The following is a 25,204-nucleotide window of genomic DNA, read 5'->3' on the forward strand; positions in this document are numbered from 1 at the left end:
AAATAAGATGAAAAAGTGGAAATATCAATGAAAACCGCATTTTGATATCTGATTCCTAAGCAAAGATATGGCAAAAATACGTACATTCGCAAATTTAAATTGCAATATTTACATTCATCCAAGTTGGCTTTAAAACAAAAGAACAAATGAAGATATTTGAATTATTTTTTTTCCAAAATGTTTGATAAATATAATATGTACTTCAAAAAATAACTTACAAACTATACGGTTTTTAAGGATTTGTATAAAGCATAAGTCTTAACCAATATGTAAAAACTGTACATAAAAGTGTTCAGAAATTCATACAAAATTTGGCCAAGCAACCAGAAAGCAAATTTTATTTAAAATATTAACCCAAAAAATTGTTCACCGATATTTCCTTTTTTTTTGAAAATCTGTGCTTGAATAAAAGTTGAAAAGACAAATGCTTTAGATTGTTGAAATTAAAAATTTTGAATGTTCTTTTCTCATACTTCTCCACGTACTTAATTATTATTAATGATCACGGAGCTTAATGATAGTTAAAAAGACTAAAAATACACATAATGTTTCCGTTGCGGTAAATGTCGTGGTCATTTGTAAAAGGTAAAGTAGGATAACGAAACCATTAAGCAGCAGGCAAAGTAAGCGACCCAAAACTACCATTAATAATTATTTTCTATTCGAGGAATAAAAAGCCCACGCCACAGAGTCGATTAATGTGAAAATGTGGACAAAATTTAATTCAAAGTAATTATACAGGGTCTTTCATTGGATGATCGAAACATAAAGATTAGAAATCGTTTAGAAAAGTCGACGGACACCAAATGCATCCAAGAAATAGTCAGTTACTTAAATTTAAATTTAAAATATTCCGCATTCATGGTTCTCAACGTGCTGAGCTTAAAATTAATAGGGTTCATCATTCATTTTTGGCATGAAGTTCATAGTTGGAATGGAATTATGAACATACCATGTAATTGACAATTCGCTTAATTAGACATTTGAGTTTTTAATTAATTAATTAATATCGTTAGTTCACTATGAAAAATCATTAAGAAGTAGGCAATAGAAACAAAGATTTATCGCATGTTGCCGAGGGGAAAATCGCTGTAAAATTTTTGTCTACAGTACTAGCACTTGTAGAATTTTTAAGATATTTCAAAATTTTCTAGATTTTTTTCCCGAACACACAAGCACACATAATTATTATTTTATATATAATTTTCTAGAATTTTTTTAGAATTTCTTACAACTCTGACACCTCTTGACAATTACTTTGATTATTTATAAAAGATATCTTTTTGAAATTTTAGTCAAAGATTCTTCTAGAAAAGGCAACCATATCGCATATTTTAAACATCCGCTGCGCCCATATGCTAAGTTTCTTTATTTTAGAAATATTTATGCTTCAACCTATTTTCCTTGGTATACACAATATACATACATGGACCGTTATTTTGAGAAATACTAATCAATTCATAGAAAATGCGCTAAGGCGAAAATTTTTTTTATTTTTTTGTTAAACATTCCATGTTCTAAGTAATTAGCGAGCAAGCAAAACCGATTACATTTCTTGGTTAAAAATCGTTTGAAGATGAATAGGATACCAACTGTTTTGATTGGTGAATTTTTGAACATTTTTATTTTTACAAACGTATTTACATTTACATTGTTAAAAAATTAATCATTAATATTGATTTTTGTAAATGACTGTAGTGTCTTCTTTCGTTGTTCATTAGATTATGGAGACGGTTACAGATAAACAAGTATTACGGGAAAAATATTTTTAATCATATCCATTTCACCCCCCGCCCCCACTATCACAGAAATAAATCAATTATTGTTGCAATCAATTGTGTTTCGATAGGTCATCATTTGTACTTTTTCTGTATTGGAAATTTTTTGTGTAATTATTCGGGGGATGAAAGGACGTCCAGCTCCTTCAAAACTTTAAATTTTTTTAATTCCAAATATAAATATGGCATTAATACTATTTCACTTGTGACTTATTTTACATAGCCCAAAATGTATTGCTTGAGACATATGCCAAAAAATTCCGAACTAATTTTGAAACATACATATAAAGGAACTATGAGACGTTTACCTTTTGTTTGGGGAAATGTTTCAAAATTAGAGTTTCTTCTTTAGTTTTTGCCTGCGACCATAGCCTGCGTTTTTAGGGAAAATTACATTGAGGCTATTTTGAACAGTACTTAGATAAAAAGAAGCAATTGCGCATTATAATAAATAGGAGTGTCGGTTGTTGCCCGAAAAACAACCGCGTTTGGTGCCAAACGGAAAATTTTCGATTATTTACCTGCTCGTTAGCGGTGACCTTAATTAATGCAAATTATCGTAAATACGAGAAAACGCTCACTTACTTTTCGTACTGCGCCATTTCTTAATGTAGTTCAAAATTTTGAGATAGGGGGAAGGTTGGGCGTCCTCCCTTTCCAATTTGCCCGTATAGGATTTCGAAGCGGCACTTTTCGCTTTCTGTCTCGGTTTCGGTATGTCCGCCGTGGACAGCGAGCGATTTCTTCCCTGAACTTTTACATTGTAAACGGAGACCGACATCGATCTCCCGTACTTCACGGGTTGAATGTAATCAACAGGTCCAGGAACTTGCAGTTGTTCGGGGTTACATGAACAGTTTTTCTGCGACGCGGTTTCTTTTGGTTGCGGTTCATCGTCTGATTTGATTATTTTTATTTCGGGTTGTCGGCCCGGCACGTTCGTTGATTCTTCCGACCACATTTTGGCACAATTCTTTGGGGCCATTATACACTTGGTCTTTAACTTTACGCACTATAGGAACAGTTTCACATATTCACTTCACCAAATTGATTTCAACTGACTTCCCAAGCCGCTACGCTAAGTATATACGTCACATTGAAAGTTGTTAATTAAAGACAAATAGTAAAAGAGTAAACATTATTTGGTAAAAATAGCACAAATATATTTTTTAGCAAGTTTTTTAACTGAAGGACGCCGCCCGATCGGCCACAAGGGAACTACTAAAATATACCCAGTACAAGTAAACTCATCATTTCACTTACGGTTTATGCCGCAATAAAATTAGACAGACGGTTTAAAGTACTTGACGTAATACCAACACCAACTCAACATAAAAATAAAATTATTTACGCATTGTCGGGTGAAGCTAATTAGCTGATTAAAACGCTTGCCACAATGACGTAGTTAGCAGACGAGCGCAAGAGGAGGCGCGTATGTTTCGAAGACAAATTCTATAAAAATAAAAATTATGAAATCGCACGATAACAACGATGATTGAGTCAGACAAATTACTGACCTCACTTACTTTAATCTTTTATCGAAGTTTAACTCATAAGTTAAGGGGTGTTCTAGTTAAATAATGTACTTTCATTTAATGCCCAATAAAATTGTACTAAACCGTTAAGGCACAACTATTAAATATATGCCAAGTTTGGTACTAGTGTCATTAATTAAGACACTGTCACGTATCCTACGTACAAGAATGTTGACAAGCATAGCAATTACTTATAGTAACTTCACTACTACGGAGATTTCCGAAACTTGTTTTTTTAATCTATGCCGAAACCGTAGAAGATACGAGGATGGTCAAATTAGAAAAAAAGACCCGCAATTAAACAAAATAAAAAACATTTTCCCTTTGAATGTTTTTGAGCTCTACAAGATACCGTTAAGATTTCAATACAACGTTCCCTCGAACGTTCCATTTCGGAGAAATCATCAACTTTATTTTTTTATATGGCCCGTAGAAAAAACACACTGTATGGAGTAGCAGTTTTTATTACGAATACAAGGATACATGATGGCACATAAAAATTTCTGGAAAGTTGTTAGATAGGTATTCTTGCACAATTCGGACATGTGCGCGGATGCACCATCTTGTTGAAACCAACAGTTTGCAACTTTTGTTTTTTTTTGTGTGTCGTACATTGTTTTATTAGTAATAATGCTACTCGTAATGCTACTCAATACAGTATGTACGTTGTTTTAGATATTGACCCTCTTATCTCGAACGCACTGTATATAGATTTAACGATGAATAACCTATGATCGACTAAAGAATAATTATTAAATTGATCAAAAAATTAACTAAGCCTGCTTGATTGAAATGTAAAAATAGTCAAGTTTTACTAAAACTACTCGTATTTATTCATCATATATCTTACTGAGACACCCTATACATAATTTTTCGTCGAAGGTGGGTCACTACTTTATAAGCGCATGTTTCAAGAAATGAACAAGTACTGATCAAGGGAGAAACAAATAACATTAGCTGTACAGGGTGACCGATTTTCGACACCGCTCTAAGGTATCTCCGTAATTGTTAGTAATATATGCGCAATTTGCTCCTTTTGGGTCCAACTTAAAATGGCAACATAAAAAATGCCGATTTCAGTATCACCCTGTATGTTCTTAACTAGAAGAGATACAGAAAAATGTCTATTATTTCATATTTCATTATAAGGATTGATGATTAATCTGCAGTTTTAATAAGTATACGGCGTAAGGCATCGGACCAAACCTAATTTTTTTAATGGAACTTCCTATATATTTTACTCTAAAAAGATATTAAATTCTCTTTTCAAAAATGTAACACACTAGGGATGAAACAAATTCAATGGACTCGCATAGATTTTAAAAAAAATTAAAAAAAGGGTTGATTCAAAAAATACACCACAATTTAAAAAAGATTGTTGATTTTCCTAAAATTATTTTTGGATGTTATATACAGGGTGGCCGACAGGAACCTGACGTTTTTGTGACGGCCAGTCTACTTCTAGGAGGTTTAGGAAACCGAATTACCAAGCATCAATATCGCCATTCAATGCCGTTTCAGTAGCGATGGATCACTGGACAATTGAGCATCGCATGTTTATGACGCATTTGTGCAAAATGGCGAGTCTGTTATTATGAAGCCACTTCTTCGTGTGCGCCATGGTACCGTTTCCAGCCGCAACACGATTCCTGTGTTAATGTAATCTACGGATAACAGGCTTCCATTGTGAAAAAGAAACTACCACGTCCAACACGATTGTGTCGCACACGAAAAAGTCGCTTAGACTCGCAATTTTGCACAAAATGCGATACTCAATTGTCCACCACACCATCGCTAGTGAACGGCATCGAATGGCGAGATTAATGCTGCAGCGGAGTACTGGCCGTCTCAAAACGCGATATTCCCGTCGGACATCCTGTATTTGAAAAAGAAATTTAATATGCTATTTTTTAATATTAAATATAAGGTGTTTTATTTAAAAAATAAGATTAGGTCCTAAAACTTTTTTCCGTGAGCCCGTATACTTATTTTGAAAATTCCCCGTATCTCTTCAGCGAGCGAATATTTTAGAATTTCGAATTTACAATTTTTAAGTTTGACCCAAAAAGACTTTTTTGATAGCACTAACAATTGCGAAGATGCCTAACCTATGAAAGTGTCGAGAATGAGTCACCCTGATCATAAATACTTTCAAAATGTTTCAAAAAGTTTAATGCAAAAGTTGTTTCTCCGAGCATAATGTTTCAAATTTCGTAGTATACATGCTGCCCCAAAAACTAATTCTAAATGGGACACACTGTATTTTATTTGGTTTTTAGAGTCTACGTGACGTACTAAGACAAATTTATTAAAGATAGATCTTTAATATGTTTGCCGTTTTTGAGATAAATGCTATTGAATTTGAAAAAATCGAAATCTGATTGTATCTTGATAACTATCAAATAGAGATTGCTTTACAGCTTCTGTCTGAGCAAAAAGACGTGAAACGCGTATTTAAATAATTATAAAAATGTAGTTGGCCATGCAAAAACAAATATGTTATCAAGATACAAAGCCTCAAATTTAGATTCTTTTAAAATTCAACAACCTTTAACTCAAAAACAGTAAAAAATATTATAGATATATCTTCTATAGGTTTGTCTTAGAATTTAACGTAGGTTCTAAAAATCCCACTTAGAATTTTCAAGTGAAAGCTGTGAACCGATTTTGGGACAGCCTGTACGAATAATCCTACCAAATTAGAAAAATTGTGCCTAGGTCGACCAAGTTTCGTATTAATCTTATTTTTGCAGAACCTGAGACAAAATGAATTAGAAGGGGGGGGGGGGGATAATAGGGAAAACAGGAGGGTATTGACACATTACAGAGACAAGGAAACAAGATCTCAAACCCACAATTCAAAAGAATTCACAACTCTCATCATAACTTTATAATAAAGTAGCCATCAAACACAGCTACAACCGAATAACCGACATGCATCTGGGAGAGATCATTACATATTTCCTCGACTAAAAACGAATTGATTTTACACCCAACCACGCGCATTTTTACCACAACACAAAATATGACGCACTCAATAAGCAAATTTACCATCTTAATACGTGGATCCATTCAAGGAGTCGAAATTGAGTTCGAAAATAAGCTTTAGAAAGATGTTCTGAAATATATACGCGTCTAAAAAAGAGAAAAGCCCCGTGCGTCGAGCAAAATCAAGATCGCCTCTTCTAGGAAAATGTGCGCGCTTTACAAAGCTTTGGTTCGGTGAAATTGTATGTACAACTTTCGGAGAACACTAAACATCATTTGTCATTACGAAAATGCGGGACAGTTCCGCATTCGTCCTTGCCGGTTGCTGGGATCGATCGTGTGATTCTGCGGAATTTCCTTGTAATTGTTTGAGAATAGTTACGCAACTGCTTGAGAACTATCTCCTCGTCGAGATGTGGTCTTCCAAGTGCAACTAAATCTTATATAACAATGCATATATATCATCAGTCGGACGAATCATTAAGTTAACAAAAAAAAAATCAGAAATGGGTCAGTGTTACCTATCATGGTACATATGTCAAATGACAGAGCTGTTTGGGAGAATGCCAAATTCTGATATTGTTAGTTAATGACGCCAATAATTTTTATGAAACAAGGATGGCATACTAAAATTTTCCGGAGAGTGAACAATAAAATTCAAACAAAACGTTTGGGGAGCGTTGGGAAACAGAATCAGATTTCAGATTCCTCTTCTTTTGCGTCTGTGTAAGTTGAGAACCAGAGGCGTACTGGAAGATACACGAGTACGAAAAGTATACTGAAGACAAATGGAGGCTTCAAATGCGTTTTAGATAACATACAAAACTTCCCCCTAAATGTTTTCCAGCTGACTAAGTTCCTAACTTCTACGTTCGTTCTTTGTAAGGAAAAACTCTCTCGTGTTTCTCCCTTGATTTAAACTTCGTATTACTTTTGGGGATAATCGCATTATTTGTGACGTATGAAATTTAATTAATTTAATTTCGAGAAAACATGTTTTAGACAATTTCACTCCACTTAGGGAAGCTTGATGGCAATCCATATATTGCAACAACTATCACGTCAGCTGAAAATCGTTTGTGCGAAAATGTTTACTTGAAAATACCAAAAAACACATGGGGCTTACGGTCACTGAGAAAATAAAAATTCAAGCCTTTTATAATTCAGTCAAATGACTGTCAATGACAATTGTCTGTCAACAATATCGGAAGTCAAACATGGTGTGCCACAAGGATCAGTTTTGGGGCCAATTTTATTTCTTATATATATTAACGATCTTCCAAATTGTGATCCAAATACACGTCATATTATCTTTGCTGACGATACAACCCTAATTAATCTATATGACAATGTACAAAATATTGAACCCGGTACGAACTCAGCTGTAAGTAAGGTAGAAGAATGGCTCAAGTCAAATAAATTGCTAATGAATAAAGCTAAAACTCAACATTTGGTATTAACCCTTAAGCGAATGCAGAGAGCTTGGATTATTGGGCGTAACACTTGATTCGGAGTTGAAGTGGGACCAACATGTTAACGTTCAGCGTGTTAAATTAGCTAGAGCACTATTTTTGATTCGCAATTTAATAAGGGTGACTACGAAGGAAACTGTTATGGCAGCATACTATGGCATATTTCATTCGGTATTATCTTATGCAATTCTTGCATGGGGCCATTCTGCCCACTCTCGAGTATTATTTGGTTTGCAGCGCAAATGTATACGATTATTAAAAAACCTTAAATACAGAGATTGTTGTCGTCAGGGTTTTATCGAATTAAATATATTGACATTACCTTGCATTTACATACAGCAATGTTTAATATACAGGGTGATTCCTATAGTACCTGCCACCGTTTGGGAGCGTGTAGGTGGTGCGTAGGGGAGTATTTTGATATAGGACACTTGGGGTCGGAAATCTAAAATAAGGGTGCCAGAGCCAAATTTACCTTCTGGAATTTCGCGCCTGTAGGTAGGCAACCCAACCGGCCGGCGGTGCACACGGAGCGATCTCAGGCGGCGATGTGTGGCTGACACTTGATCAGAATTTTGTTTAAACCCACGAAATCCCGTCTGCAACGACGCGTATCAAGTGAATAAACACTATGGCACGTTTTACTAACACGGAATACGCGGACATGCACTTCATGTACGGATTGGCAAATGGTAACGCACGAGCTGCACGACGAGCGTACGCTGAGCGGTATCCAAACCGTCAGTTACCCTGCAGACAGGTCTTTCAAGAAGTTCACTTCCGACTGTGCGAGACAGGGCAATTGCAGGTAAGCTGACGGAGGCTTAACTTTACACACAGATTCGTGATGCACATCGATACTTGGGTCATTTAAGCACCCATTTCGAAAAGTTTGTTTGTTTACACCGACCTCCTCCTATTTCGCAGCCCACTAGCGCCCGTGATCGCGATCGCCCGTTGGTAAATGCCTTAGAGGAGGATGTGTTGGAACGTTTCGAGGCAAACCCGCGTACTAGCACTCGACTTGTAGCAGATCAGGTGGGTTGTAGTCAACACACAGTGTGGAACATCGCCAACAACAACAACTTACACCCCTATAAGTTTAAGAAAGTGCAAGAGTTACGGCCGGGTGACCATGAAAGGAGGCTGGAATTCTGCAACTTAGTCGTCCAGGAGGAAGAAGCTAATCCGAACTTTCTGAGGAGCGTGCTAGTTACTGACGAGAAAGGATTCTCAAGAGAGGGGACCTTCAATCCTCGTAACAGCCACTACTGGGCGGAGCACAATCCTCATGAAACGTTTACGCGAGGATACCAGGACAAGTTTTCTTTAAACGTTTGGGCTGGCATCCTGGGGGACAACCTACTGGGGCCTTACATCCTCCCTCCGCGTCTAAATGCCCATAATTACCTGATTTTCCTGCGCGAGGTGCTACCAGAACTTTTAATGGATGTTCCAGTGAACTTGTACTGGGACCACTGGTTCCAGCACGATGGGTGCCCTGCTCACTACGGGCGGCAGGTGAGGGAACACTTGGACCAAACCTATCCGGACAGATGGATCGGCCGTGGAGGTGCGGTGGAGTGGCCTGCCCGCTCGCCCGACATCACCCCATTAGATTTTTACTTGTGGGGTGTGATGGAAGCGCACGTCTACGAGACTCCCGTCGAATCCGAAGAGGACTTAATTGCGCGCGTCGTCATGGCCGGAGAGGCTGTTCGCCAGGACATAGGAGTCTTCACGCGAGTTCGAGGGGAGTGGTTGGCTAGATGTAGGAAGTGCATTGAGAACAACGGTGGCCACGTTGAACACTTGTAAACGTTATTGCTTTTGACTGTCGTTTTCCCTCCTTCCCTCCCATGTCGCTTCCTCGCTCTGCATCGCTCCGCGCGAAACGTCGGTCGGTTGGGTTGCCTACATACAGGCGTGAAATTCCAGAAGATAAATTTGGTTCTGGCGCCCTTATTTTGGATTTCCGACCCCAAGTGTCCTATATGAAAAGACTTCCCCTAGGCACCCCCTATACGCTCCCAAACGGTGGCAGGTACTATAGGAATCACCCTGTATACTAAAGAACACATGACTACACTAACTGTAAGCACGGATATTCATACTTACAATACAAGGAACAAAGAGAATCTTTATATACCGTTTCATAGATTAAACAAGACCAAAGATGGCACTACGGCATGAAATTTTTCAATGTCTTGCCAAAACAAATAAAATATTTAGATTTGCACGCATTTAAAAACTGTGTAAATAGTTACCTTAAACGAAAAGCTTTTTATTCTTATGAAAAATTTTTAAAAGATAAATTTGATAACATTTAAGTTTTAAAAGCAACAGTACCTTGTGTGATCATGTTCTAGTGTCCTTTGTCTTTTTTTTTAATATTATGTAATTGTACCTGATGACGTGTGAAAATACTATTGTATAGATCACAAATAATAAAATGAAATGAAATGAAAATGAAATGATGTTCAACAATAAGAGGCCTAGAATGCAGACCACAACGTCAAAAAAATGGGGCAGTACCTACAGAGGACCAAAACAAACATTTTTCTAAATAAAACGAAAATGCAAAGTCTAGAACTCTTTTTTTTAACGCAACCATATCAGCTAAGTTTGTTGTTACTCTCTTGCTGATTTTGTACAAATATTTCCCCCGCGTCTAAATGGGAGAGTTCGAAAAATTCTTGGAAAATAAAAAAAATCTTACCACAAAATATAAACAAGTCCTTTAATTTCATCTCCTTATGCGTGAAAAAAGAGAGTGAAGAAGAAACGCAAACTTAGGACTTTTGCGGGCGTAGCTCCCACACGATACATATTGGACTGGACCATCAGTTTATTTGAAAAAATGTTTGTTCCCTCTATTGACATACGACGAAATATCAAAACGGCGCGTAATAAAGAAATTCTGATACTAAACGAAAGCTGATAAAATTCTCTACAACATAAAAGTTTTCACTTACCAAAAAATGTGATTTTTCCTACTGATTTTGAACCAACCCTGATTTTCCCTCAAGCAAGTAGCCATTCTAATCTGTTTAACTGACTGCTTTAGATTACTATCTAAAACTTAAACTACACGCATTTTTCAATTCAATTCAATTCAACTGATCTTAAAATTGACACATGTAACCCTATTCCCAACATATTTAATCTTGAAAACTCAGAAGTCCTTAAAATTGAAGGAACCATTGACACAGCTTTACAATTATGAAATTTCGATTTTCGTAGGTATATTCCTTCTCATAGTGCGATTTAAAAAAAGGTCCGAAATGGATCATAATTTTTTCCATCATCATTACCAGAAAATACTGAAAAAATTTACCTTTATCGTTATTCTTATCACACCTTCATTTCCATATGAAATGTATTTTCCCATGTTATTTCCCTATGTCCCGCCGTTAACTTGCCACACTGTATACATACAAAAGATCCGAAATCCATTTCTAATGCTCCCAAAACACAACATATTTCACACGAAAGGAGAGAAATTGAACGAATTTTTGTAAAAATTCGTTAAAAAATCTCCTCATGGAGAAAATGACTAAGAAATCATTTTTCTTTAAGAATATAACAATATGTTAATTTATCTTATATTTCCACTCGTATTTCCATAACTTTCGAGTTGAAAGTTCAAAGGTTCTGAATTGCTGATGGGTATATATGTAAACAATTAATTGTGTTCTCCAGGGTGAATTTTTGAAGTATTACAAGGCAAAAAGTGTTTAAATATTTTTATGAAATTTTGGTGACAATAAGGACATGGAGGGACACATTTTAACATATTTTTAAAAAAATGTTCTCAATTTTTAGGAGCGGAGGGCGAATTTCTTTATGTAGATTCGAATTTTAGAAACAAATAAAACAAAATCTTTCTTTTTTTAAAATATTATAATTATTATCATTTCATTTAAAAAGTCAAAGTCGCCCCGTCCCTAAAAATTGAAAAATATGTTAAAATTTGCACTGTAAAAAACTCACCCAGTAAAAAATGAACCGATAATTCAAAATTTTTCGTTTAAGAGCTACACCTCTCAAAAATCCCAAAAATTTGTGATTTGAATTGCCGTATGGAAAACATCTGACGAAAAAAAGTTTATAGCAATCTATGCTTTTAAACATAATAATTATCAGCTATTTACATTTGACAACATACGGGGTGTCCAGAATTTAGAAAAGTTCAATAAGAATAATAAAAATTAAATCTCAACTGCTTCTGAAACTATCTACATATACCTAATTTAAGTTAGGATGTCTAAAGGTAAGTTCATAGCTCTCCGTTCATACGTTTCCGTTTGTCGGTTAGCCAATTAGAAGACAGCAAATTTTTAAATCGTACGTCGTCCGTTTACGACGGAAAAAAATTTACGTTTCCATTGGTCCGTTTTTAACAAGAGTGAGGTTATGTTTGGTACGTTTACAGCGTTCTCCTATTCGTTCTTCACGGTAATAACCAGATACCAATGTGTTCTTACTTTCGTACCATTTTTACATACTGAAAATCACGGAGGGTACAGTACAAAAGAAAGTTTAGGTTATGGTTATAACGGGCGATCAAAAATGAGTTGCTGTCGAGTCGCCTTTGGAAGTTCAAGTTAAGTACGATTTCACATGGAAACAAAAATTCCAAAGGTGACTCGAAGGCAACTCATTTTTGATCGCATTGTACTTGCAAATGTACAATGTGGACGGATTGCTATGAACCTTAACAAAATGTACTATCCGTTTGACGGATCAACGCAACGGATGAACGGAGAGCTATGAACCCACCTTAATACGATTTTGCTAAGAATGCAACCAGAATTAGAGACCCGAATGAAAAAGGAAGGTATTGATGTCATCTTATTGTGCAGAAGTGACACCATAATAAAAATGTTTCAGGTCAAACAAAGCATTTTGTGTCTTGTGTCCTATTTTGGTTGATACTGCAGTGTATTTCGGTAGTTTTTAAAGATGGAGACTTGCGGTCCTGAGCCACTTTTTTGTGAAACTTTTAATACCACAAACATAATCAATCTAGGTGCGTTTGTTTCGGAGATACAGCCAAGAACCAAAAGTAAAAACCTTTTTTTTCTAAATAGTAGGCCATGTATTCATGAAAATTTTTTTTTGTTTATTGCATCCATGGATTACGATCATTTCAAAAATTTAAAAAATAGATAAGCACGAAAAAAATGCAAAAAAATGACGCCAAGATATACAGGGCGTTGCATTTAAAAATACCAACTGGATCAAATCTCAGCAAAGGTGGCCCAAAATTTACAAGCATTTTGTATGAATTTTCCACAAACTAATAAACTTTTTATTATGAGAAGGAAATTTTTATATAAATATAAAACCCTTCCGTACGTGTGTCTGTGACTGACTCCTCCTAACAGCATGAGTTAAGTGGAAGAACACCTGGTGGCGATGTTGCCCCTAGATGAACTTCGCCCTTTAGATTTACATCTAATAAAGACATTATTATTAGCGGCTGAACGGATTTTGATGAAATTTTTATGTGTCTCTGTGTGCCTCGTTGTCTCGTTATTTGTACATCTAGAGAAGAAAGTGGAAAGTGAAAAACACTTCTGAAACTACAATCACGATTGATAAATTATCGTATGCTATAATCAAGTTTGACACCTCGTTTGACACATAGCGATCTAGATACAGGTATGTTTCAAATTTAAATGTCATTACTAATATTAATGCAGCAATTATTTTTTCCATTCCTCACTAGAGAGGAAAATCACATTTTCTTCACCCTTTTTGGGGAGGAAAGTAGTTGTTTCAAAAAAAATTTCATTTCTACGAAATTTATGGGTGTTTTCCATGCAAAAAAAAATAAAGTGCAAATGCTTGATCGGGCAACAAAAAACAATTTTCTGAAACTTGCTGGGTACACTGCTTTAATTAAGAATAACATTGCCCAACAGTTTCAGTATACTCTACTTTTTATTACAAAAAGTATGCGCTTGTCTCGCCTAAAAGTGAACGTAAGCCCTATGGCAGTTTTATTGATTAAGTAGTTCACTGGATATTTAAGTCGAGCAATTCACATCTAAAATCTTACGACAGGTACCGTAATCAGGTGAAAGATTGTTTTTAAACGGCACATCTAAGAAAACTAGAGAATGTGATCTGTAACTTACACAAATGCCAGTAATGGTCATGATTTGAAACTGGATTGAGACAGAAAGGCTCCAAAAAAAATTTCATCAAAATCCGGCCATTCCCGATTAAAAATTTTTGCAAGAAGTCCTGTATGTAATAATCGTAATGCGACACCCCACAAAAGAGAAATCCAATTGTACCCCGCAGACATGTCAAAAGCTGTTTGAGTTAACAACAATGAGCAGACGACAATGGGTTAGACGTGGTGCAACGACGCAAGCCATTGAAAACAGTTCGAAAACCATCTATTGCCTTTGACGTATTTTTTTTAAAAGAAGATGAATGAAAATAAGATTATGAAATTGAACTACACCCCGGCGTGCTTTCAAACACGAACGTAACGGGAACGCTTATTACTTCCAAGTGCCTCCCTAATTCAATTGAATTTAAAATGTATCTTAATTACCGTCTCACTGAAAGCTGTACGTTGACGGATTCTTTCGCGTGATGAATATAAATTTTTCTCAAGCGCCCATTTCGTCACTTCATTAGCTTCCCCAAGTGTTGAACCTTTAGGCCCTAGGGGATCGGAAAAAAGTAGATTAATCAAGGATCCGAGCGCATGCAAGGTTACTTTTCTTCGTTCCAAGTGTTATTGAAACAGTGTCAATACAATCCAAAACCGGTCTTTTTTGTAAAGTGAGAATGATGAATTTACGCATTAGGTTATGAAATTTCAGAGCGGTATCCTTTCAATGACGCTGGCTTTTTATTGAAACGTTCGATCACCTAAAAAGTACGCTCCATATTCGTAAGCTAACCAAGTTATTAGTGAAAATATCTGGCTTCTGGCAGAAAAACAGGGTATAAATAAATGTTTAAGAATAGTATTTCACTGACACGATTATTAAAATTGGATTACCACCGATTTTAAAATTTAATTAAATCAAGAGGAGACCTTTACAAGTACACGCTCGTCCTGGACGTTGTTCAAATAATTTTTCGTAAAAAAAATAATTTCGCACTAATTATTCTCCAATTCACAGTTTATCACGTGAAATCGCGCGCGATAATTGACTATTTAACCATTATTTTAGCTGATGCATGTTAATCTTTGCAAATTTTTTTTAAAACACCCAGACGACCGAACGAGAGTACGCGAAAGTTTGTACGAGACTGAATTAAATACTTCTTGTCTGATCATATGTTTGGAACGGGTTAAACGACTTTCATCATCATGTGTGCAGTCGACATCATTGAATAAAACCGAAATTAATTCCGTTATCAATTGAAAAGTGCGCCAATTTAGTAATAATCTACTTATTTGTTGGCCAAATATAGCTCTTTCTGCCAAGGCTATGGCACTTTAGTCTTTATACGAATTTATAAGGTGAGTTTTTGCAACTGGAATATTGCCATTAAATTTTCTAAAATGGTTTTCTCGGCGATTAACTTATTATTCCTGATCGAGCAAGGATTTTCTTTCCAAATCCAATCAATTTTAATAAATCTCTTGTGTTTTTGTCGTCGTTAGCTGCACCAGCTGAACTTGACCTTTCCGTTGTAGTTTACTTGATTTTCTTCCGTGGTCCTTTTAAAAAAAAATGTATCGGTTGGTTTATTTTACTTGAATTTGTTATCTCAATGTCTTTTTGACTTTGTCAATATCACTGTTATTGATCTCCTTCCAGCGAATATATTATTATTATTATTATTTCATTTCATACCGATCGGTTTTTGTTGCCGATCAAAAATCCATTATACAAACTTTAACTTTGTACCCACATGCGAAATCATAAACATTTCCAATGTTTAAATTACAAAATCTATTCTAGTTCCCGGTGCATGAATGTAGAAAATTTGATTTTGAAATTTTTCTTGTAAATTGAGTGTTACACACCATTATTTTTTGTTCTCTATCTCATTCCGTAAAAATCCAATATGGCGCCCATAAGAAATAAGAAAGTAGTAGCCTGTAGATTCTACATCTGGCGTGTTCTGAAACTTCTTAAAGTAGATTCAGATTCTCCGAAAAACAAGTGCCCATAGAATGTTCTAATAGAAGGCATTTTACATTTTCGTTTTTCGGTAAGAAAAAATTCAAATGCGTTTTTTAGTCACAAAAAGGGACAGCTTTGCTCCCATGTAACCTACACGGTACCTCTCACCGTTACCCAATGTAATCCCAATGGTGAGCCACGAATTTGAACCACCCCTTTGACAGGACGCCAAAAAAAATCTAAAGGGAAGCCGCGGACCTCTATAAACTACTTTATTATTCTCACCATAAACTAGATTCCAATGGTATGTAGGGCGACTTAAAGCAGCGATCGAAAAATAAACTTACAGTCGCATCCACACACGATTCAATTAGTACTGAGCACAGACCATCAACGGGCACGAGACGGTGAGCAGAAAGATACGACGGATGTCGGATAGAGTTCACTTAGTTCCAATTTTTGATGTGGTGCCCTGGTTCTTTTGTTTTACTCTTACTTTAAAGACTATTGAAAAAAAAACAAAAATTTTCAAAACTATCTTTCAGCTTTCTAAAAAATTTGTATTTTCAATTGTTCTATTTTTTCAAATAGCAAAATAACGATTCATCAAAAATTTCAAAAAAAGCATATCTTGATTACTACCCCATCGGTTTTTGAATGCACAACATTTATAAAATCCCTACACCATTTACTACAACATGTGTTCTAAATATTTTTTCAATTTCGATTTCTAAAATGGCCTCCTTCCGCAGAATAGATTGAAAAAAATGCTTAGGACAAATGTTGTAGTAGATAGTGTAGAAATTTTATAAATAAAACTTTCAAAAATCGATGGGGTGGTTATAAAAAATGTTCTTTTTTGAAATTTTTGATCGATATAATAATTTTAAATAAAAATGTTTTAGAGAACTGAAAGGTAGTTTTGAAAATTTTTGTTTTTTTTTCAATAAGGGAGTTATGACGATTTTACGAAAAACAAATGAACGCCAATAACGTCCAACTCGGGAACCACATCAAAAATTGGAACTAAGAAAAGCTGTTTGTTTTCATACTGTCCTTTTCTTGTGTAACGACTTAGTATTAACATACTGTATAAATATTTTATATTGATTTTTTAAATACAGGATGAGTCAACCTTCTGTAGGAAACTGACAGAAAAATGTGCTTTTATAACTTAAAACAAATTTTTGGGCATAGTGTTCCATAAACGTCATATGTTTCTGGACATTTTTTAATTAATAATTTAATTATTTTTATGTGTATTCTTTATGTTTTTATGTGTTCAAGATTGCCTAATACTTAATCGTCTATTTATAACAAGATTTCCCTGTAAAATCTGGTAACTTCACGATAATTTTGAAAATTCATATTGTAAACACTATTAATTATACATGTTGTATTTTTTATTGATACTGATTGCATTTGAAAATACCTGGTGTGATTTTTCGATGACCTCAAACTCTCAAATTACGGTTGCATCTCGTGCTGCCAGCAGATATCCTGCGAAACTTTATTCCACCTGACACAAGGTTTGGAATCTTCTCTCGTTCGTAATTCACCTGTACTACCAAACCAATTTGTATTTAAATCGCGAACCTAAAACACGTGTAGGTACCTGCGCGTGCCAGTACCGGTGACGTGTATTTCGAACACGAAAAACACAGGAACCGTGCCGGTTGCCGGATTAACAGGCGTATCTCGACCTTTAAGCGAAAGTGCATTTTCGGGTCTCCCTCACCTGTAACAGTTTTCTTTACGTTAACGCAAATCATAGCGAGCATATGAATAACGCATTTCACTGCTTGTAGATTAACAGTTCAAGCGTAATTGTCTGCAACAGGTAATTTAAATCACTCCCAACAGCGGTTTCGCCTTATTAATAAAACATTAGAACGTAACTTCCTTATTTATGAGTCATTATGATGCATAATATTTTGTCAAAGATAAACCAATTATTTCTCATGTTGCGACAACAATAGAGGTAAAACTACAAAAAAGTTGTTAATGCCATGTTAAAATAAAAATTGAGGTTACATTCATCACGGTTATTAATATCACTTGACAAATAGGAAAGTGTAATTTATTTTTGTAGTAGGTACAACTTACAATGCCAAGATGAATCTTTGTATGGTGAAACAAAGACTATTGTTATCAACCGGTTAGATACAGCGTGTTCCAGTTCAACCACAAGGTCTAATCTGCCAGAAACGGAAGTAGGTAGTCCATACACAACTAAATATTTTTCATACACGGCCTTCATAATAAACAATTATAATTTGCAATTTTGATTAAAAAGGTTAGGTAGTGGAAGATCGCACGCAACTCCCGCAGAATATCAAGTTTTGGTTCAGGTATTCTTGAGAATCAAAGTCTTGGGTCGACTACAACAAAGGCCCAGAAAATTTGCACTTTCAGCAAGATGGGGTTCCGACACATTATTCTCTGGCAGTGACTCAATGCCTCATTTACAAGCGGTGGTTCGTTTTTGAAATGAAAGCCATGTGTTCAATTCATTCATAGACACTACCCAGCAGACTATGAAATGTCTGACAGTTAGAAACAACAAAAAAATCAATACGCATAGAATATACTGTTGTAAATTTCATCATTTTCGGTAACTTACCTAGCAATCTACCCCAACTATTACGAAAAGGACACTTAGTTAATAACTTTGTAGAAAGTTGTTCAAATCAATTCTAAAACAGACGCTCAAATAGAGCAGACACGTTCATATAACGGTGAAGATAACACAACAAATGAAATGAGGGTTGCATGGATATCTATTCTAATCATCTACTAAATTGTACTTAACATGCTCTAAGAGGGGAACATGTCAAAATCGCTAACATTCAATTAATTCTTACCGGCAGTTGGTTTCTGATCTGTAAAAGAATAAATATTATTACATTTACATCGCCAAAAAACAGTGCAAGAATGTGTGCTCTTTCTAAATCACGTCAGTAAATTGTGCTTATGAGGTTATCTAAATGGGGTAGTTAATAGTGACCAGTTGACCGATTTAGATGATAATCACGTAAATATCTGGGGAGAAAATTGATCTAATTGCGATATCTAACAGTAGATTTTTATAATCTATTTCAGTGCAGTGGAGAAATGCGGACATCGTTACATTCTAGTGGTGCATTTATATTAACCTTGTTATTAATATAATATGACTTGTTATTAATATACTATGATAGTCTACAAGATATTACAACATGACAAACCCGTGTGCTTCGTGGCAAACAAAACCAGGGCCAAAACTACGGAAAACTGATACTAAAATTGCAGTTCATTTTATTTTGCGAATCAAATTCCAACAATTTCAAAAATTCATGCCGCTTTGCAAGCGTAGTTGGTATTGTCGCGAATATTCTAGAAATCCAGAGAGGCATCGAGGCGCCATCAAGTCGATAAAAAATTAGTTACCGGAAATAAGGCGTGTTCTTTCTGTGAAATGTGATATGCCGATATGAATATTCCGTGATATTTCTAGAATCCTTTCGTTTGCTATATAAGCAAATTGAATTGTTTAATGAAAGTTCCAACATCAACACCGAATTGATGGGTAGTGGTTTCGCGCTTGTTTGTTATAAATTTGATATAAATAAAATCAATGTTACTGGGCAGCTCGGAATTTTTTCCTTGAAGTAGGCAGCATCATCGAAAAATTAAACAGTAGAAAAATAATTTACACTCTACAGGTATTAAAGCGCCGTCGAGCTTGAACTTTTGAAAAATGCATTACACAATGACAGAAATGCAATCATAAATGGTAAATGATAGTCGTGAAACCTCTATTTTTTATATTTGAGGAAGAATAGGTACGAGATCAAAACATTTGTATTATTTGAAAACGAAATTAATACGAGAAATGTTATAACAGGTCGCTGTTGGGGGGGGGGGGGGGGGGGGGGGGGTCAAAACAATTTCTCTAAACAATAGTGTGACAAAGTATCTACTTTCTTGCGGCTTCCTCCGCAATTCCTAAACTAATAATTAAAAATATATATTAGGTCTGGGATCCGTCACTTCCGCTTCTTTACGTAATTGCATTAATTAATTATTAGCACTTTCGTTTGTTATGCTTAGCTTTTATTTGGGCCAAATTCCATTGTATGTAAAGATCGTATCGTCATAGTTACCTTTTAATTGATTTCGGTCTTGTAACACTCCATTTTATTACGTATATGGCCTTGCATGTACTTTTGCGCGTGAATACCATTTTAAATGGTCGGCGGAATATAATCCGGACAAATGGTGGCTGTTCTTCAGTGCGTTTGGAAGCCAATACCTCTCATCAGAAAATCAAAGTTTCTAACGTATTTCATCATCTTCCAAAAACACAGTTTTCCAGATTTAATAGAAAAAGCGAGGGGAAGTTCGTTGTGAAGCACGGTGAATACATCGTGTTGGGAAGTCCAACCCCGGCAAGGCTACATATTTGAATTTCGAATTAAACGCCCAAAGGAAAAGATTTTCGCAATTTTACGGAAACGTTAATTTTTAACACAAATTGACTGAACTAATAATCGGATCATTAACTGAGATAATATTTGGAATTAGGCATCTCAGCTGCTATGGGTCAACATTTTGAGTAAATAAATTGAGTAGTATTTTTTATTACAAACACAACAATGTATGACACACAAAAAAAACAAAAGTTGGAAACTGTTAGTTGCAACAGGAAGGTGCACCCGCGCACAACGCTCTAATCGTGCGAGAATACCTATTGGACAAATTTTTCATTTTCCAGGAAAGTTGTCCCATAGGAAAAAACGAGTTTTATTATATCAACTTGTCCCATAGGTATTCTCGCATGATTAGGGCGTTGTGCGCCGGTGCACCATCCTGTTGAAACCAACAGTTTCCAACTTTTGCTTTTTTTGTGTGCCGTACATCGTTGTATTCGTAATGAAAAATGCTACTCAATACAGTATGTACTTTTTGACGGGGCCATATAAAAAAATAAGGTTAATGATCATTTCTCGGAAACGGAAGTTGTATTGACAATGTCTCAACGCTGTCTTATAGAGCTCAAAAACTGGCAATGAGAAAGTATTTCGTATTTTTTTGTATCTGTTCAAATAACATCACAAAAAAATAAGAAAGAAATCGACAAATTTTGGTTATCAGAATTAATGTTTAACAAATAGTAATGCATTTAATAATCATAATGTTCTTTTTAGTGCACTTAAACTTTCAAAAAATAAAAAGTGCATTTTTGCGCTCTATGTCTGTCTGTCTGTCTGAGTCACAAAGGCTCCGGAACTACACCACTTACAGATTGGTGTCATTGGATCAGAAATTAAAAATTATTTCATGTTTGTACTCTCGTTAAAGCATGAAATGTCTATAAGGGGTATTAAAATCAAATTTGAAAGTGCACTCTTCACCTCTTGCTTATACAGGCGACTTAACGAAAACGAAAACTACATTAGAAATGCTATAGCGAAGGTTTTATTCGAAAAGTGATACAACAATTTAAAAAAAACACTGCAAAGGGCATCAAGTGGAAAAACCTAGGAAAAAACCCATTTTATAAACTCAGGGGTTTAAAATGTGTAACAAATAGCCCAGAGATCTTCGTAATATTGTTGTTCTCTATCGAATGAGACCCGAAAATTGGATCCTCCCAGGAGGGGAGGGCAACTTTGTAATTTCAAATGGGAAACCACATTCGAGGGGATCCCATATTCAGGTGATTAGATAAAGACAATATTAGTAAGATCCATAGGGTACCTATTTGTGTTTATTTTATAGCATATGTTAAATGACATTTTAATACGTTTGAAAGAGTAGACTAAGCCGTTCTTTAACCGTAAGGGTAGATAAAGTGAAACAAATAGTTGTGCATTCTAATACCATCTGTCATTCTTGTTTCAAATGCACTATGTAAAATGACAGTCTACAGTGACTCTATAACGACTGTATTAGTAGTTGAAAGATCCGCCATGTTTTTACCAAATACACCGGATTGTGTAGAAATTGAAGTGGAAACCAAAGTGACTTGCTGACAAAAATATTGCAACCATAGCAAAAATCGATCGTGCTGTTAAACCAACCAACTCAATGATAAATTTGGAAAAAAAATGGCGGACATCGAGCATATGGCCACACTGTTTTTTTATACTGTTACTGTATTTCAGTGCAAACCTACTGTTGGTTCGATTTTCTTCAATGATATGCACAGAGATACTAAACAGAAATATTAAACACCTTTCTACAATACAACTTAATACCTATCTGCGTGAATTCCGCCCATCCGTCTGAGAGTTTGAGGTGTCAGCTTTCGAGCCGTGGCCGAAAAGAAGAAACAATGCCGAATAAGTTTCCATTTCTTTTTAACTACAGATACTTCTCATAAAAGTGAATCTGGTGGGCATACTATGAAATGGATTTGCGCACGTGCAGAACTAAGTTTCTTATTTATGCCACGATTTTTATGAAATTTTAATGTCTGATAAATGCAATTAAACACATGTCTGCGAGATCAAATGGAAATTATGTAGCAGGTGCCACTTCTCGGTAGGGTCAGACTTCCAATGCGAATATCTCCAGAACGCGGAGTGTACCTACTCACAAAGAGAAAGTGATAGGTCTCACTGCTCACCGCTTTACCTATTACTAGTCTGTTCAAGTGAGGGACAATAACCTCTAAATCAACCCTGATCTCCTGATTCTCTGGAGTTACTTCCTTTCAGATTCCTGTTTCCTACGTTAAAAAATAAGTATACCTTCTACTCTACCACTATTGAGAAACTTCTAGAAACAATTATTACTGATAAACTTAACGATATCTTATGTGTTTCTGAAACCCATTTAACCAACGAACAAATCCTAAAAATTCCGGGTTACAATATCTACCGTAATGACCGTCAAAGCAATACAGCATCTGGAGGCGTCGCCATCATTTATAAGAAAAATATTACCGCGCACCATTTGGATTTACCAAAGACTAACACCATCGAAACTGTAGCAATCCAGGTCGAACTCCAAAACCAACAAAAACTTAAAATAATAGCCGCCTACAAACAACCAAACAAAAAAATCGCAGCCAACGACCTGCAGAACATCTTCAACGACAACACCCCAACACTACTAATAGGTGACTTAAACTGTAAAAATACAATATGGGGCTGTAGAGCGACGAATCCAGATGGCGCAAGACTTTATCAATCTCTTACAACGCATGGCATCCAGATATCACCACCTCCCGAGGCAACACATATTCCGTACAGAGCCGACCATAAGGAAGACATCCTAGATATTGTTCTGCACAAAAATTTCGCTGCTCCAATCACCCAAACTGTGCTAACAGAACTTGATTCCGACCACCTACCGGTACTAATATACTTCGCAGGGCAACCCAAAATTTCACAAGGCCTTCCTAAACTTATAAACGGTAAAGTCGACTGGAAAATGTTTAATGAAACAATGCAGCAAAACCTAACATGTCCTACCGCTCTGAGAAACAGCGGAAACATTGATAAAGCTCTAGACCACCTAATAAATGCAATAAAAATATCAATTACAGCTTCAACCACGGTCCAAAAAAGCAAAAATAAAAGGAATCACTATACACCGCCACTGGGGACACTAAACCTGATCAGTGAAAAGCATAAACTGAAAAGAATATGGGTTACAACAAGAAATGAACAAATAAAACCACACCTCAACTACCTTAGTCGCCAAATAAAAAAGCAGCTCGACCAACTAAGAATCAATAACTATGCCAAATACATTAGTGAACTTGAACCGCGGGACCCATCGATGTGGCGCGCGACGAGACGTATCCTCAACCAATATTCCCCAATTCCAATCATCAAATCCGACAACAAAACTTACTCATCAAACGAAGAGAAATGCGAAATATTTGCTATAACCTTAGCCCAAACATTCTCCACATCATGCAGCAAGCCCGCCGATCTAAATACCCAACAAGTGAATGATTACGTAAACAACAACATACCGGCGCACTCAAACGCTTCGATAATTCCGGTTACACCGGCCGAGATAAAGCAAATCATCAACAAACTACCAACCAAGAGAGCTCCTGGGGCCGACCTTATCCCCAACTGTCTACTGAAGGGCCTACCGATGAAAGCATTAGTTTATCTGACTTCTTTGTTCAATGGTTGCTTGAGAATAGGGTATTTCCCAGACCAATGGAAATACGCACACGTCCGTCTCTTCCACAAGCCTGGGAAAAAACAAAATGACCCTACCGGATATAGACCCATTAGCCTGCTATCAACACTGTCCAAAGTTTTCGAGAAAACAATACATTCAAGGCTTGTACAACACGTCTCTGTAAATGATGTAATACCCAAATTCCAATTTGGATTTCGCAATAACTATTCCACAGTCCAACAGCTGACCAGAATTACTGAACTTATAGAACATGGGTTCGAGAACAAACTTTACACGGTGGCCGCGTTCTTGGACATTAAGCAAGCTTTTGACAGGGTGTGGCACAATGGATTAATTTATAAACTAATGCAAATTCAAGTACCTCCGTACTTACTACTTACAATAAAATCATTTCTAACCAAGCGCTCCTTCTCAACCGTAATTAACAACCACATATCCGAACCCAAACTTATTGAAGCAGGCGTCCCTCAGGGCTCAATACTGGCCCCAATTCTCTTCAATATTTATATGCACGACATCCCGGAAGTTGAAAATTCAAGCCTTGCAATGTTCGCAGATGATACGGCTATAATCAGTCAGCATAGTGACCTCGCCGCCGCAGTGTCGCAATTACAGAATAGTATCAACGCAGTAGCGAACTGGTTCAGCACTTGGCACCTTAACTTAAACCCGTCCAAGTCAAAGGCAAAAATTTTCACACTAAAACGGATCAACAATCCGCCATACATAACAGTTAACAATGAGAATATTCCGTGGAACCCAGATGACCGAGCCGTGAAATACCTAGGCATACACCTTGACAAACGATTAAGTTGGGGGAACCACATCAACAAGAAACTCAACGAAGCCCATACCCGCCTAGTCCAACTCTACCCAATCATCAACAAAAATTCACCGTTAAAAATACCATGTGGGACACTGATATATACCTCTGTTATCAGACCTCTACTAACATATGGCTGCCCAGTATGGTGCAACGCAAGACCCACACACCTTAAGAAGATCCAAACCTTTCAAAATAAGGTTCTCCGCATGGTGCTCAACGCGCCATGGTATATAAGGAACCAGCAAATCCATCGCGAAACCAGCGTTCCAATGCTCAACGAAGTCTACAAAAACATGTCTAAACGCTACTTTAGCAATCTGCAAAGCTGCCCGGCCACCAAAAA

General features: G+C 36.2%; 1 protein-coding gene across 10 annotated transcripts in view; it reads right to left on the reverse strand.

Moving 5' to 3' along the window:
* Window positions 1-25,204, reverse strand: part of LOC116168407 (glycogen synthase kinase-3 beta) — a 71,085-nt gene that overhangs the window by 23,926 nt on the left and 21,955 nt on the right. Inside the window, exon 2 of one of the 10 annotated variants that reach the window (XM_031484218.1) lies at window positions 18,746-18,763. The exons of 3 other annotated variants lie outside the window; for them this stretch is intronic. In XM_031484218.1, the coding sequence (XP_031340078.1) occupies window positions 18,746-18,763 (18 nt within the window). Of the gene's footprint in view, window positions 1-2,363; window positions 3,002-18,745; window positions 18,764-25,204 lie in introns of those variants that run through there. 6 more of the 10 variants (XM_031484212.1, XM_031484214.1, XM_031484213.1 and 3 more) reach the window with 6 other exon arrangements.

Source organism: Photinus pyralis, unplaced genomic scaffold (genome assembly GCF_008802855.1).
Source record: "Photinus pyralis isolate 1611_PpyrPB1 unplaced genomic scaffold, Ppyr1.3 Ppyr1.4_LG4, whole genome shotgun sequence".
NCBI classification, from domain to species: Eukaryota; Metazoa; Arthropoda; class Insecta; order Coleoptera; family Lampyridae; genus Photinus; species Photinus pyralis.